Source organism: Giraffa tippelskirchi, chromosome 5 (genome assembly GCF_054371585.1).
Source record: "Giraffa tippelskirchi isolate mGirTip1 chromosome 5, T2T-mGirTip1v1.2.pri, whole genome shotgun sequence".
In the NCBI taxonomy this organism is placed as follows: domain Eukaryota; kingdom Metazoa; phylum Chordata; class Mammalia; order Artiodactyla; family Giraffidae; genus Giraffa; species Giraffa tippelskirchi.
The window spans coordinates 111,339,443-111,356,330 of NC_137279.1; the positions used below are offsets into that span (position 1 = coordinate 111,339,443).

The window sequence follows — 16,888 nt, forward strand, 5'->3', positions numbered from 1 at the left end:
CTCTGTGCAAATGCATACAGACTGACAACATCCCTGATGGGCTGAAGGGCTTTGGCCACTGCCACTCCCTTGCCCATCTGGGAAATATCAGATGGTCCCTGATGCAGTTGCCTTGGCTCAATAGGTATTGATAAGGAGGTGAACAGAGAGACTGGAGTCCCGGAAGAAGAAAACAACCACTTCTTCTATTGGTCTAAGTTATCTAGGTTATTATACCTGCTCTCCTCATTAACCTCCTGCTGAATTATCAGCCCAGAGCTCACCTTCCCAGAAAGACTTCTGGTCCATGGCAATCACTCCCATATCCCTGGTCAGTTTCTCTGGGATGCCCATACTCTGGGCCTTTTATGCCTCTGAGTTTTCGACAGCCTCTTTTATGGGAAGGAAGCAAGAAGAAGTCCAGGAGATTCCAGGGACTTCCCCTGGCAAATATGCCTTGTGAAACTTCCTGGCAATGAGACTCAGGTTTGAGCAATGCCAATTGTCCAAAAAAAAAATGCTGCGGTGGGGACAACCACTGAGAGGTCCTTTTCCTCCAGTCTCACCCTGAAGGTATGTGGTCCCTGGGAAAGGAAGGAGATGGTACTTTGGTTTGCCTCCTTGTATTGCTTTCTGGTTCCCAAATCTTGCTACCCCTTCATCCAGGATCTGTCTCCTTCTTCTTTCCCTCACCTCCCTCCACACTCACATCACCAGTGGCCTACATATGCTTGGTCATCACCCCAGTTGGTTCTACCCTAGCAGCTCTTCTTCACATGATACCACCCGGTGATGCCTTCTTTGTGGAGCCCTTCTTGCTCCTCCCTGAGCCCAGGGAAGCTGGCTCCTCTGCTCACAGTTCAATGTATTTCTTCTCATGTCTCCTTTCTGTACTGTATGTAATGCACTGGTGTACATGTCTATCTCCCCAATTTGACTGTGCAGTTCTTAAGTACAAGAATTAAGTGAAACAAGAAAAACAAAAATCTCAACAAGTATTTATTGAGGAATCTCCATTAACTTGTTAGAATTGAATTGTACCCCGGATTGTAAGGTTTAGATTCTCAAGGCCCTGTGCCATCTGCTCCCTGCCTTCCTCTCCCACCTCCTGGTTTTCTCTATGGGTGTGTCTGCATCTCTCACTTTTCCTATCCCTGTTCTCTCACTCTGTATTAGTCCCAGGAGGCTTCTCTCCAGCCTCAAGCCTGTTGTTTTTCACACAGCAGATGTGGGTACATGGAAAAGAAAAATGGGCTGGATCCATTTAAAACCCTGCCCAAGGAAGGGCACGGGACCCCAACAGAGAAAGTCTGCTGTTTGGAGGGACATACCTGAAAAGCTGGGGCAGATGGGAAGCGGCACCTGGAGGAAAATGCACAAATTCTCTCAGTTCAGTTCAATTGCTCAGTCATTTCTGACTCTCAGGAGGGATAAATGTCAGCTTCAAACATCTGCTAGGGCCTGGAGGCATGATGCCCTCTTAAGCCCACACCAGTTAAGTGATAACTATCCTATTGCCCTTGCCACTCCTCTCCCTCCCCTACCTCTGACTAATGCTGGGTTAGAAATCATAATAGCAAGTTGGAAAAAGACAGGGCAGAAGAGTAGACCAAGAAAAGAGAAAAGGAAGTTGAGTTTAAGCAGCGTCCCATAGCTGACTGGGCTGGGGAATAGGATCAAATTCAACATTCAATCAAGCTTGGAGTCTTGGTTATTGAAAACTACAAGTTGGTGCTTGCCAAGGGCATTTGCTAGTGACTGAACAACAACAAGGGTGTTTGCCATCTGCCTCTGTGGAGATTGAACCCTGAACAGCTGCAGCTGTTGACCTTCAGCACGCCCCAAGGAAGCTCAGGGTGGAGAATGAGGCACTCTGTGCTCCAGGGAAACTGGTAGAACAGGTCTTTTGATAGCTATTTTCAGGAACTGATTTCCTGATCCCAATCCTTGCATCTCCTCAGATCTAGAAAAGCACTAAACTCCTTATGGTGATATCAGCTCCTCATGACTAGCAGAAAACCTTTTATAAATTAAGCACTTGATTGCACTGAACTCCCCCTTTACTAGAATTATATATATTGACCTTCCCCCACTGCATCTTTGGAGCAGTCTCTCAGAGCTATCTGAGGTTCTGTCTCCTAGGCTGCAGTCCTCATTTTCCCTCAAATAAAACTTAACTCACAACTCTCAGGTTGTACATCTTTTTTTAGGTGACATTATCATGTGGGACTGGCTAATAAACTGAACTGGGTTTGGAACTTAGTGACTATAGAACTTTTATTATCTACAAGTCAGGAGAAAAATCCAGGAAGAGGGCAGAGCCATTCCCACTGAGAAGTAAGCTTAAAGGGACCAGAGCAAAAAGTAAAGTTGCTTTGAGGATTCTAGTAAGTCCTGTTAGTTCAATGTACCAGCCATACTGGTTCACATCTTAGGAAATCTAGTGTGTGGGTACATAAGTGCTCAGTCGTGTCTGACTCTTTGAGACCACACAGACTGTAGCTCGGTAGGCTCCTCTGTTCCTGGGATTTCCGAGGCAAGAATATTGGAGTAGGTTGCTATTTACTCCTCCAAGGAAATCTTCCTGACCCAGGGATCCTTGAATTCACATCTCCAGCATCTTCTGTATTGGCAGGCAGATTGTTTTTTTTACTACTGAACCAAGAAGTCTCGAGTTATATCTAAATAGAAGCATAAAATCTCATTTTCTTTACTTTTTTCCCATTTAATATATGTAGATGTAGCAAGGAGAGATAATTTCTTATCTTCCTAAGTGAGCAATGCAAAGAAATAGAGGGAAACAATAGAATGGGAACGACTAGAGGTCTCTGCAAGAAAATTAAAGATACCAAGGGAACATTTCATGCAAAAATGGACAGAAATGGTATATACCTAACAGAAGCAGAAGATATTAAGAAGAGGTGGCAAGAATACACAGAAGAACTATACAAAAAAGGTCTTAATGACCCGGATAACCACAGTGGTGTGATCACTCAACTAGAGCCAGACATCCTGGAATGTGAAGTCAAGTGGACCTTAGGAAGCATCACTACAAACAAAGCTAGAGGAGGTGATGGAATTCCAGCTGAGCCATTTCAAATCCTAGAAGATGATGCTGTTAAAGTGCTGCACTCAATATACCAGCAAATCTGGAAAACTCAGCAGTGGCCACAGGACTGGAAAAGATCAGTTTTCATTCCAATCCCAAAGAAAGGCAGTGTCAAAGATTGTTCAAACTACTGCACAGTTGCAGTTATTTCACATTCTAGAAAGGTAATGCTCAAAATCCTCCAAGCAAGGTTTCAACAATACGTGAACCAAGAACTTCCAGATATACAAGCTGGATTTAGAAAAGGCAGAGGAACCAGAGATCGAATTGTCAGCATCCACTGGATCATAGAAAAAGCTAGAGAATTCCAGAAAATATCTACTTCTGCTTCATTGACTATGCTAAAGCCTTTGACTGTGTGGATCACAACAAACTGTGGAAAATTCTTAAAGAGATGGGAATACCAGACCATCTTACATGCCTCCTGAAAAACCTGTATGCAGCTCAAGAAGCAATAGTTAGAACTGGACATGGAAAAGTGGGCTAGTTCAAAATTGGGAAAGGAATACATCAAGGCTATATATTGTCACCCTGCTTATTTAACTTATATTCAGTGTATATCATGCAACAGGGCTGGCTGAAGCACAAGCTGGAATCAAGATTGCCAGGAGAAATATCAATAGCCTCAGATATGCAGATAACACCACCCTTATGGCAGAAATCGAAGAGGAACAAAAGACCCTCTTGATAAAGGTGAAAGAGGAGAGTGAAAAAACTGGCTTAAAATTCAACATTCAAAAAACTAAGATCATGGCATCTGGTCCATCACTTTTGGCAAATAGATGGGGAAACAATGGAAACAGTGAGAGACTTTATTTTCTTGGGCTCCAAAATCACTGCAAATGATGTCTACAGCCATGAAATTAAAAGATGCTTGCTCCTTGGAAGAAAAGCTATGACCAACCAAGGCAGCATATTAAAAAGCAAAGACATTACTTTGTGACAGAAGTCCATATAGTCAAGGCTATGGTTTTTCCAGTAGTCATGCATGGATGTGAGAGTTGTCCATAAAGAAGATTGAGTGCCGAAGAACTGATGCTTTTGAACTGTGGTGTTGGAGAAGACTCTTGAGAGTCCCTTGGACTGCAAGGACATCAAACCAGTCAATCTTACAGGAAATCAACCCTGAATGTTCATTGGAAGGACTGATGCTGAAGCTGAAGCTCCAATATTTTGGCCATCTGATGTGAAGAGCTGACTCATTGGAAAAGATCCTGATGCTGGGAAACACTGAAGGCAGGAAGAGAAGGGGACAACAGAGAATGAGATGGTTGGATGGCATCACTGACTTGATGGATACGAGTTTGAGCAAGTTCCTGGAGTTGGTGATGGACAGGGAACCCTGGAGTGCTGCAGTCCATGTCGCAGAGTTGGACACAACTGAGCAACTGAACAATAACAACAATACACTTAGATACCCTTCCAAATCAGCCCCTGTCTAACTCAGTCTTTTTTTTATCAACTTCATTGCATTCCTTTGTATGGCTATACCTTTATTTACTTACCCATTTCCTATTGATAAACATTTAACTTATCTCTAGATATTTTTATTTAAAATAAAGCTAAAATGTTATTTTAAATAAAGCTTGAAAATATCTACTTTTTATATGTGCAGGAGTCTATCTATAGGAGAAATACTTAGCAGCAGAATTGATAGGTCAAAGGGTATTTGAATTTTTAGATTTTGAGAACTATTGTAAAACTGCCTTCCAAAGAGTTTGCATATCTCTCAACTTGTTATCTCTGCCAATTTCATAGTTGAGAATGTTACCTCATTGTTTTAATTTGCATTCTTTTAAATGAGTATTACTATTTGTATTAGCAATCATTTACATTTCATTATCAGAGCACTGCCTGCATATTTTTTGTCCACTTTTCTATTGGATACTTTTTTATTTGAAAGAACTCTGTGTAATGAATAAATTAACCCTGATATATATAAATTGTATTAGAGCTTTGTCAAATGTGTTGTAAATGTATTTTCTCAGCTTTTTGTTTGTTTGTGGTGCTTTTGCACATAGTATTTTTGATTTTTATGTAATTAAAACTAATCCTTTTTTTTTTAGTGAGTTCTGGCTTTGGTATCTTGCTTAAGCAAACAGGCCTTTTTAACCCAATATTATATTTTTTAAAGTTACTTATGTTTTCTTCTAACATTCTGTGATTTACTTTTTACATTTTTGATCTATGTGGAGTTAATTTTTTTTAATGCATGTAGATACAGCTTTTTCCCCCAGAAAGTTAGCTACATGCTTCAATATTATTTGTTAAAAAATTTTTTTTCTTCATTGATTTGAAATGCCATTTTAAGGTGGCAAACTGACTAGGTAAGTTTCTTTATTCTTTGCCCCTATATTTTGTTCATTGATGAATCTGTGCATTTTAACATGTAGCATATCTCATTACACTTTATTTCTGCTTTTTAAAATATGTAACATTATGTTATGCCATGTACATTTTTTGAGAACATTTTCTTTTACATGATTGCATATCTAAAGGAGACCTCCAAATGAGTTAGATATGAAATATAGCCCCAAGATAATAAAATAAAATATTAAATGGAGTCATTTTGTGTGGATACCAAATCATAGAATATTAAAAAGCTGACATTCATCAGGCCATGTTGTAGAGGAGGGAAGTGTATACCAAAAGCAGCAGTTTTAATTCTGGAATTCATTCCTACCTATTCTGATTCTCCATGGCCCCAGAAGCCAGCAAAACCTGGTTCAATGTGAAAATCATTCAGCTCAGTCCACTAAGAGGGGGTCAAGAAAATGGTGTGGAAAGCCTTAATTTTCTTCTAGTTTCTTCAGTGAGTTTTACAAAATATAGCAGAGAAAAATATTAATATTATGTATAATATTAACATTATGCATACAGAAGTGTTCATTCTCCTCGCAAATTAAAATGAGACTTTGGAAAGCATTTTTGTTTGTTTGTTCATCTATTGTTTAGGAGAAAGCAGTATGTAGATCTGAGGATTTATGTAGAAAACCAGTGTGTTTGTGTTTTGGGTAAATATAGAGCTTTGTACTTTTTGAAACTAGACTAGATCAACGGTTCCCAAATAGTTGTCATTGGACCAGTGATGCACTAGCTACAGTCAGAGTTAGGTAGCCTGGGAAAAGCTAAAAGTTAAATTTATCCTAAGATAATCACATTTGTTTAGTTAGAACTTGGAAAAGTGGGGGACTTACTATAAAAATCAGAATTAGATTTCAGTAGTTTCAGTAGACAAAGATCTCCTAGGATGTTTTCAGTGGCTTATAATTAGTCAAATAAACTAGAGTAAGTGATAAGATTGAAACTGTTTTGGTGTCATTTCGGGGGCTCCAAAGAGCTCCAGTACTATAGTCTTTTATGTCTTAATGCAGAAAGAATTGAGTGTGAGCCAAATGATAGGTAAGTGATTTATTAGAATGGCTGGAGGGCATCACTGATGCAATGAACATGAACTTGGGCAAACTTTGGGAGATGGTGATGGACAAAGAGGCCTGGCATGCTGCAGTCCCTGGGGTCTCAAAGAGTCGGATACTCCTGGGCAACTGAACAACAACATTAGAATAGGATGCTTGTTAGGCTTACAAATGGATACTGTGCCCTGAGAACTTAATGGGCTGCAGTTTTATAATCAAAGGAAAAGTGGGGAGGGGAAGAAGAACTTCTTTGCCTTTCTTGAGTAGACAGCATGCTTTCATCATCAGCTCCTTTTCCAGGTTAAGCAGGGGAGTTTTCTTGTTCCAGAATGGTCAAGTTAGGTTCACAAATTATTGTTTTGTAATGTGTGTAGCATGTCCTAGGGATCATTAACTTATGGAGCTCACTGGGCAGGATGTGAGGCTCATGCCACTATTGTTTTATTGTTTGGGGTCATGTCTTGTGCTTCTGTTGCATAGTTTTATTGCTAAGCAAGCTTGCTTGGTTTTGTGGTTAAGCAAACTTGTTTTCTTGAGTAATCATTAACTTACAGGGGTCTCCTATATTTTTCTACTTACAATCTCCTAGTGGGATTAACTATTTAACTACCTACTTTGTCCCTTTACTCGATTCCTGTCAAGATCTTATAGAAATTTTCTAGTACTTATGAAAGATTTTCTGTCACAGGGCAACCAAGGTGGGAAAAATAACTATGTCATCATTGGATGTTGGTGCCTCTATGTTTCCCAGGCTGAAATTGACACCCCACATAGTATCTGAAATTTTTACTTTGAGCAATTAATTTTATTAGGGTCCTTGAATTGTAGTCAGTCAGAAATGGAGGTGACTCCAAGGGTTATGCTGTCCAGCAACTTTGACACTGAGCTTCGTGGATTCTGGAATTCCTTGGATTCCCTCAAAGGCAGCCTGTGCGAACAGATGGTTCCAGGCACTCATGCCAGCTTCAATCAAAATAGTTTCATTTTTATGTTTGTATACATGCAGCATCTCTAAACTTACATTTTAAGACAGCGTGCTGGATTATTCAAAACAACAACAAAATTTTTTGAAAACAACTTATCAGTTTTAATTTCCTCATTTTGAAGAAGAGAAAATCATGGCCTATAAATGTTTAATTATAGATCCAAGATTCTGCATCTAATTAAAGACAGAACCTGAAATTAAACCCTTAACCTCTTAACATCAATTTGGTTATTTTTGATATTTCCGCAAGATCTCATCGTTTAATCTAATTTATTTGACTAATAATTTATTTGGTTTGAATGGAGGTCTTCCCATCCTGTGGCAGGTATTTCCTACCTTTCTAGAAAAGTTAGCCGTACTATTTCATGAGTGTATCTGTGAATTATACACTGGCTTGTATTTCTTTGCTTGTGTTCATCACAGTTTTTTAATCAGATGGCCAGGTCCACAGACAATATTTTAAAGAAAGTAATTCAGGATTTATCTCCTCTTTCCTGCCACTATACTTTATTATTAATATGTTGGTAGAAGAAGAGATGTATCTTTTTTTTTCTACCTTTATCTTAATTCTGGAAAATAATAAATTTGTCCCCAAGACTGAAAAAGGGCTTCCCAGGTGGCACTAGTGGTAAAGAATCTACCTGCCAAGGCAGGAAACGTAAGAGACGTGGGTTTGATCCCTGGGTTGAGAAGATCCCCTGGAGGAGGGCAAGGCAACCCACTCCAATATTCTTGCCTGGAGAATCCCATGGACAGAGAAGCCTGGTGGGCCACAGTCCATAGGGTCCCACAGAGTCGAACATGACTAAAGCAGCTTAGCACACAGCACAGACTTAAAAAGGAAATTTAGTCAATCATACTTTGCTTTTCTCTATCAAGGTCATGGCAGTTGTTTGCAGACTTTCTTCTTAAACAAGTCTTCTTCCAGATTCAAGTTGTGGATTTTATTCACAGAAGTCCCACAATAGAGGGACTTCTGCTCCATTGTTACATTGTTCAAAAAGCTTATATTACAGACATTCCTTACTAGATTCATGCTCTCACAACAGGCATTAGTATGTTCTAGACTCAAAGCTCCACTGTGTAAAAGAAGAATGAGTGGAAAAAATGAGGTCTGAGCAGTGAGTAAAGTTTGCAATTATTTAGCATCCAACAAGTTCAGCAAACTTTATGCAAAGTCTATACCTTGCAATGAATTGCTAAAGGCTTTATAAGGGATGCACGTGATCTGCCTCAAGGAACTTGTACTTATGGAGACAAATTTATAAATATAGTTGACCCCTGAACAACACAGGTTTGAACTGTATGCGTCCACTTATATGTGGATTTTTAAAACTAAACATATACTACAGTGCTATACAATCTGTGGTTGAATTCGCAGACGTGAAACCATGGGCCAACTGTAAAATTTTATGTGGATTTTTGACTATTCAGAGGGCTGCCATCCCTAACTCCCACATTATTCAAGAATCAATTCTACATCTAAGTATAATACTAATGTTACAGGAAATGAAGTATAGTGGTCCCTTCTCTCCCATGGTTTTGCTTTCCTTGGTTTTATTTTCCACAGTTTCAGTTACTTGTGGTCAACCAGAATCTGAAAATATAAAATGGAAAATTCCAGCAATGAACAACTCATAAGTTTAAAATTGAGAGCTGTTCTGAGCAGCATGATAAAACCTTGGTCCACCCCTCTCCAGCACACCTGGTGTGTGAATCATTCAGAGTATCTGTGCTGTATCCACTGAACTCGTTTAGTCACTTAGGAGCCTTCTTGGATATCACATCTGTCCGAGTATTGCGGCACTTGTGCTCACATAACCCTTGTTTTAGTTCATAATGGCCTCAAAGTGAAAGAGCAGAGATGCAGGCGATTTGGATACTATCCTACTGTGCCTAACTTATATACCAAACTTTACAATAGGTATGTCCGTATAGAAAAAACAAAACAAAGCATAGTATATATAGGGTTTAGTGCTATATACTGTTTCAGGCATTCACTGGTGGTCTTAGAAATTATACTCTGTAGGTAAGGGAGGAATGCTAAACAGAACAGCAACTTGTAAATCGTGTAAAAGAAAACCAATTCAAAATAGATTAACAGAATGTTTAATTTATGTCATCTACTTTATAAATATTAATATGATATGGTTCCAGCTTTCCAATAATTTACGTTCTTAGTGGTGGAGACAAATGCATAAACAAATTGTTCTTTTCACTCAGAACTGAAAATTTGGGGGAAAAAAAGAGATAATTGTGGCAAATGTATACTGCAACAAAACCCTAAAGTACATGCCAGTGTTCAATATGTAAGAAAGTATACCAAGCATAAAATTAAAGTAGCTTGTCATCCTCTAAAGAAACCACTGTGCCTGTTTAATACACACATACCTGACTCTCCTCTTTCTCTCTCCCTGTCTCTCTCTCTCCACATACACACACGTGCACTCAACCATTTATGATAAAGCATCCTCACAATTATCAATCAGGATATATCAACTTATATGCCTTTTTAAACAGCTACAATTCCCCACTGATGGATATTTTAGTTCCTAAATTTCACAATTACGGTAAATACTTCAATGAGATGAGTTTGTACCAAGAAAACATGCGTTTGCTACTTCTATATTACTCTTCAAAATGCTACTCAGATTATATTCCCTCTAACAGGATGTAGAATGTGCCAATCACCCCCTTTCTAACAAATAATAGTTAGTATCAGTCATTTGTATCTTTTCAATTAAACAACGATGCCATATTTTAATTTATATTAAAAGTAAATATTGGGCAACTATTTTATTTATTTATTGGCCAGTACTATTGCCGAACCATTCTACTGGATTGTCCCTTTTTTTTTGGTATTGCTTTTTAGGATTTTTCTCTACGTTACATATATTAACCTTTTCTTCCTCATATTTATTTTAATATTTTATCATTTTGTTTATATTTTGTTTATATCTTCTTTGTGCAGTTAAACAATTTGTTTTGAAGTCTGATCTGTTAATCTTCATTTATATCTTATGCATTTAACCCAGGAAAAAGGACATAGGTGAGGGCTATGTCAGATGCAGGATGAAGGAAGAGAGAATAAAATGCACGCAGCACAGTAGTGCAAATGAACTAAAATGCAAATGAACTGAAGACTAACCGGAGAATGGCTGCAGTGCCCTGAGAGGAACAGGGCTGGTTTCCTGCAGAAAGCAAGCCTTCGGATAGGTCGAGAGAGTGGGCTCTGCTAGGGTACAGAAGAAGAGTCAGAAACACGCACTGCAGCCGGACCTCAGGCATGCAGTGCCCTGAGAGGAACAGGGCTGGTTTCCTGCAGAAAGCAAGCCTTCAGATAGGTCGAGAGAGTGGGCTCTGCTAGGGTACAGAAGAAGTGTCAGAAACACGCACTGCAGCCGGACCTCAGGCAAGTCTCAGGCGGAAACAAGAGTCACTGAGAGCTTTCACGAGCATCATGCTGCTGCTGCTGCTAAGTCGCTTCAGTCGTGTCCGACTCTGTGCGACCCCATAGACGGCAGCCCACCAGGCTCCCCTGTCCCTGGGATTCTCCAGGCAAGAACGCTGGAGTGGGTTGCCATTTCCTTCTCCAGCGCATGAAAGGGAAAAGTGGAAGTGAAGTCGCTCAGTCGTGTCCGACTGTTAGCGACCCCATGGACTGCAGCCTACCAGGCTCCTCCGTCCATGGGATTTTCCAGGCAAGAGTACTGGAGTGAGGTGCCATTGCCTTCTCCGCACGAGCATTATAGGAACCGAGAATCACCAGATTGGGGGGGGAGGGGGAGTGTGAGGATGTCCATTTTGGTTATACGGCCAGATTTCAATGCCAACTCTGGGGCACCTTGATTTACAGGGACTTAGGAAGGCAAAACTAAACTCCAGTACTTTGGCTGAAACTCCAATACTTTGGCTACCTGATGCAAAGGACTGACTCCTTGGAAAAGACCCTGATGCTGGGAAAGATTGAAGGCGGGAGGAGAAGGGGACGACAGAGGATGAGATGGTTGGATGGCATCACCGACTCGATGGACATGAGTTTGAGTAAGCTCCAGGATTTGGTGATGGACAGAGAAGCCTGGCGTGCTGCAGTCCATGGGGTCGCAAAGAGTCAGACATGACTGAGCGACTGAACGGAACAGAGGAAGGCAAAACTCAGCTCTGGTTCAAGCCCCAGGAAAGACCCAAATTCCTAAAGGTGGGAAAAAATATATTTACTAAGTCAAGGTTTGGTCAGAAATACACTTTTTACGGATTTGCTTGAGGAGGAAATTCAGAACCCAGTTCTGCCAGAAGAGGAAATACACATGAAGGATGACTTTTTATGAGTCAGTGAGGAAAGTGAGGCATTGGCACTGGTTCAGGCAGAACTCTGTCCAGGCCCCTGCCCTGGGGCCGAACCATCACCAGCCTGGACTGGGAGAGTGCCCGGGCAGGAGGCCAGGGGGAGTAGCGCCCTCTGGTGGTAGTTAGTGGGAGGCTCAACTCCTGGGCTTGTGTCCTGAAACGGCACTGTCTCCCCCAAGCCCTGTTTTTATAAAGAATGTCTGAAAAGTTGGGAGGATTAATAGGGATGGGAATAAGGAGATAGGAGTGAGTCTATGACACCACTCACTGTGGAAATAGGTACAAACCAAAAAATGGGGGGGGGGGCGGGGAATAAACAGAGGTAGAACACCAGGGAAAGTCAGAGGGAAAAAGGATGAACAAATATTCTGTTTTAAATATGGCAAATGGGTTTTTCCTGTTTGCCCCAACTTGCACACATTCCTGAGGCTTGGCACCTTCCCACTTTGCTATCTGGGACCCGATTCAGACCTAGGCTTGGTGCAACAGAAGGGGGCTTTTGTTAATGCGTCTCAAGACAGAGGAAGACACAGGCTCTTTCAACACATGTCAGCCTGACACATAGGATTTGTGCTGAGAGAGGCCCCACTACGGGGCAGGGAGGCTAAATGAGTCCAAGTGCCCATGATGAGGAGGAGCGAGAGCAGGTTCAGAAAGAGGTATTTCCTCCCTGGTGAGAGGAACTGGCCTGTGACACGCCCAGAGGACTTAAACAGAAAGACCCATACCCCTCAAAAGAAGTACCCACCTGTCTGAGAACCCCTTTTGCTGTTAAATCTGAACTAAAAATGTCTTCTGGACTTCATGTATGAGACAGGACCATGGTAAAGTAGTGTGATAATGGACTCTAGCCCTTCTCCTTGGAGAAGGAAATGGCAACCCACTCCAGTATTCTTGCCTGGAAAATCCCATGGACAGAGAAATGTCGTGGGCTATAGTCCATGGGGTCACCAAGAGTCAGACATGACTTAGTGACTAAACGATAACAACAATAGCCCTTCTCCTTTCCACTAAGTAGAGTGTGAGGTCAAGACTGTTTCTTACAGAAACAGACTCTCAGACATAAAGAACAGGTCTGTGGTTACCAAGGGGGGAGGGGGAGGGATGGAGTGAGAGGTTGGGGTTAGTAGATGCAAACTGCTATATATAGAATGGATATGTGTGTGAGTAAAACAAGGTCCTACTGTGTAGCACAGGGAATTGTATTCAATATCCTGTGATAAATCATAATGGAAAAGAATATAAGGACTTCCCTGGTGGTCCGGTGGTTAAGAATCCACCTTGCAAAGCCAGGGGTATAGGTTTGATCCCTGGTCCAGGAAGATCTCACATGCTGAGGAGCAGCTAAGCTCATGTGCCACAACTACTGAACCAGTGCTCTAGAGTCCAGGAGCTGCAACCACTGAAGCCTGGTCACCTAGAGCCTCTGCTCCACAAAAAGAGAGTAGATCCTGCTCGCTGCAACTAGAGAAAGCCTGCAAGCAGCAAAAAAGACCCACTACAGCCAAAAATAAATCTTTTTTAAAAAAAAGAATATAAAAAAGAATGTATACATATGTATAGGGGCTTCCCTGATGGCTTCATGGTAAAGAATCCACCTGCCAATGCAGAAGACACAAGAGACGTGGGTTTGATCCCTGGGACAGGAATATCCCCTAGAGCAGAAAATGGCAACCCGCTCCAGTATTCTTGCCTGGAGAATCTCATGAACAGAAGAGCCTGGCAACTATAGTCCATGGGGTCGCAAAGAGTCAGACATGACTGAGTAGACACACGTGCTCATGCATACTTATGTATAACTGAATCACTTTGCTGGACAGCAGAAATTCACACAACATTGTAAATCAACTCTAGTTCAATTTAAAATACTGTTTCTTGCTCTCCCTCCTCCTCTATAACTTCAAGGCTTTGCTTCAAACAGAATAAGATCTCAGTTAAGTCTTTATTAAATAAACAGGGGTAAGAATAAATGAATAAGCCATTCATCTGTGTTCTTCCAGTTGGCTCATGTCCACTGTAGGCCCATTATCAGTAGTGCATCATTGTTAAACAGATGAATGAGCAAGTGAACTCTTGAGACCCCAAGTTGGTGGTTGCTAAGCTGGTGGGAAGCTGAAAGATGTTGCATAAAGGCTTGCCTAGGTTGAACCACTGGTGAGAACTTGGCTCAAATACAGGATGTGGGCTGAGTGAGTCTTGCCTTCCTATTTTTGAGGGTGGGGGTTGAGCACTGAAATTGCCTCTGATTTGTTAGTGGGCCCCGTGCAGGGGCTGCTAAATCTGCAGAATTGAAAGTTGGGGGAGGAAGGAGGGAAAGAAGGATGTAAGAACCAGCCAGAAATGAAAAGCAAGCTGTTGTGAGGGGTTCATGCTATAGAAGTTGGGGTCAGATTCCTGGAGGGGCCTGAGATAAGCGTACATCATTGCCCATGGACCTGCTCCAACTCTTGCAGACGCAGGTCAGAGAAGACCAAAGTTCTCTATACAGTAAGGGTAATAAGATGACCTCCCCTGTGGGATTGTCTGAGGGATTAAATTTGATCATACATGTGAAGCATTTAGTATTGTACCTGGATGAAAATGTACACTCAATAAATATATTATTTTCCAGCACCTTCTGGATGTTTATTTCCATTTTCTGTCGCACTGACGAAGAAGGGAGGTGGAGAGCCGTGAGGAGACAACCTGTGCAGTAGGGTGAGCCTCCTGTGAGGTCATCACCCACTGCCTGGCCTTGAGACCCCGGCTGCAGGGAACCTGGACTCCACGTAGCTGCCCAGGTCCAGCTGTGGTCCCCTATGTCACAGGTTAGGTTCTCCAGTAACAGTTGTGGAATCAGAGCACAAGTCATTTATCAGGAGTCAGCACCTGTGAAAGGAAGGGAAGGGGGCAGGACGGGGCAGAGGGAGAAGCTGCCTCATGATGCAGCCCTGACAAAGCTTTGGCCAACCTGGCCAGGAGCTGTAGAAAAGTGGTGTCCAGCTGAGCTGTCCTCCTTCAGACTAAAATGCCTGGGCCTTTCTCCTCCCACCTAAAGTGAAAGTGAAGTCGCTCAGTCGTGTCCGACTCTTTGCAACCCCATGGACTGTAGACTGCTAGGCTCCTCCGTCCATGGGATTTTCCAGGCAAGCGTACTGGAGTGGATTGCCATTTCCTTCTCCAGGGGATCTTCCCGACTCAGGGATTGAACCCAGGTCTCCCGAATTGCAGGCAGACACTTTACTGTCTGAGCCACCAGGGAAGCTCCCACCTAAATTAGTCCCCAAATATGGGCTACCCTGGTAAGGGCATGACCTTGGCAAAGGGGGACATCTGTACCTGAAACAGGCCCTGAAACACCAGCAGTAAGATGTGCTTCCAAACACAAGTCCCTCAAACTGGTGCTGCCGGAGAAAAGAGGCCTTTTATTTGTGACTCTCAGCCCCTCCAGGCCTGACACACAGAGGCAGGTATTTATTACTCTACTTATTTTTTGACGAATGCCATTTGCTAATGTGTTACTGTTCACAGGACAGTTTCCTAGACATGGGCTCGTTTTGTTGCACGTTGGCATGAAGGGCCTTTGGGACAGACCTGAAGCAGATGCCCAAGTGGGGAGAATCACAAAGATCCCACTGGCTGCTGATGGAGTGAGTCTCAGTGCTTCTAAATGGTCTGTTATGACTTAGACACAGACGCAGGGGGAAGATGACCATATGAAGACAGAAGCAGAGATTTAAGTCACACTGCCCCAAGTTAGAGATGACCTGGGGCTGCCAGAGCTGGAGGAGACAAGGAAGGGTCCTTCCTTAGGGGCTCTGGAGTAAGTGTGGCCCAGCCAGTATCTTGATTTTGGACTTCTGCCCTCCAGAACTTTTTGGAGAACAGATTTTTTATGTTTCAAACCAAAATAAATAAATAAATGGTCTGTTACATGTGGACCTGAAAGACCTTTCCCAGATAGTCTGAAAGCAGGGTTGGGGAAGCGTTGGAAGGGAGCTGGCTGAAGGAGAGTCAGTATTCCAAGCATTAGAAGACAGGGACCAAGTAGGGAAAAGTGCTCAGAGGCGCTAAGTTGGGGGAAAAAAATGATATGGCTGAACATAAAGAACAGCCTGAGAATGAAAAGCACCTGGACACGCCTCTGTTACCAGCAACAGCTTTATCTTAGGCAAATTATCTCCCCACTCTGAGTTTCAGTTCCTCCACCACGTGCCCGTGTATTTACACTCAGCTCCATATCCTGGTAACTAGTGCAGAGGCTGAAATGCACTGTACGTTTAAAAAGGGTTTGTGACCACTTCCAGTTATGACTGAGTAACCCTCATGCCATAAACTAGAGAACTAGATCAAACATGTGAAACCATTATTTCACATATTTAGATGCAGGCATGCAGTAGGTGGCATGCAGTGCAGGACTATGAAATCAGAGAGAAGGAAAACAAGTGAGGTGAGCCCAGCTGCTCCCCTGGATTTCTGCCTTGGGACCATTTCCTGACTGTAGCACAAGGAAGGGTAACCTATTAAGAGAATCGTGATCTCCCTGAGCTGAGAGGACAAAGATGGGAGTTGGAAGAGGCTGGGAGATACAGAAATTGTGCAACAGAGTCCCAGAGACAAGGGAGCAATATGGAAAAAGAGCTTCAGAAATCTGTGTTTCCTCTGGATCCTTACTGAACACAAACTGTATGCAGAAAGGGTTCAACTCCAGAAGAATGGGTGAAGATTTATCACAGAGGGAAAAAAAAACAAAAAAAACACCACTAGAGAGCTGAAAATTAAACAACCACTAGAGCTTGCACAGGGCTGGGAGACATTAAGTAAGTAAGACTGGCCAGAGTGGAAAGCCTTGGTTAAGCAGTTGGTAAATTAAACTGGGACCTCAGAAGGTTCAATCCTTGGTAAAAGACATGCTGGCCCAAAGACAGCTGGAGACCTTCTCTAACAAAGCCTGAACACAAGCTTCAAAACACTGAAGCCAATCTGCCAGTAGATTGACTGCCTGCCAACAATATCTACACATTCAATCTACACATACACGGGAATTCAACAGTTCCCGTGTTCAGCATCTGA

The 16,888-nt window shown here is 42.2% G+C and overlaps 1 protein-coding gene across 4 annotated transcripts in view; it reads right to left on the minus strand.

The window, feature by feature from the left end:
* CHI3L2 (chitinase 3 like 2) overlaps positions 1-16,888 on the minus strand; it is a 51,272-nt gene that overhangs the window by 15,592 nt on the left and 18,792 nt on the right. Inside the window, exon 3 of one of the 4 annotated variants that reach the window (XM_081492757.1) lies at positions 1,311-1,341. The exons of the other annotated variants lie outside the window; for them this stretch is intronic. Within the exon in view, the coding sequence (XP_081348883.1) occupies positions 1,311-1,341 (31 nt within the window). The remainder of the gene's footprint in view (positions 1-1,310; positions 1,342-16,888) is intronic. 4 annotated transcript variants of the gene reach the window in all.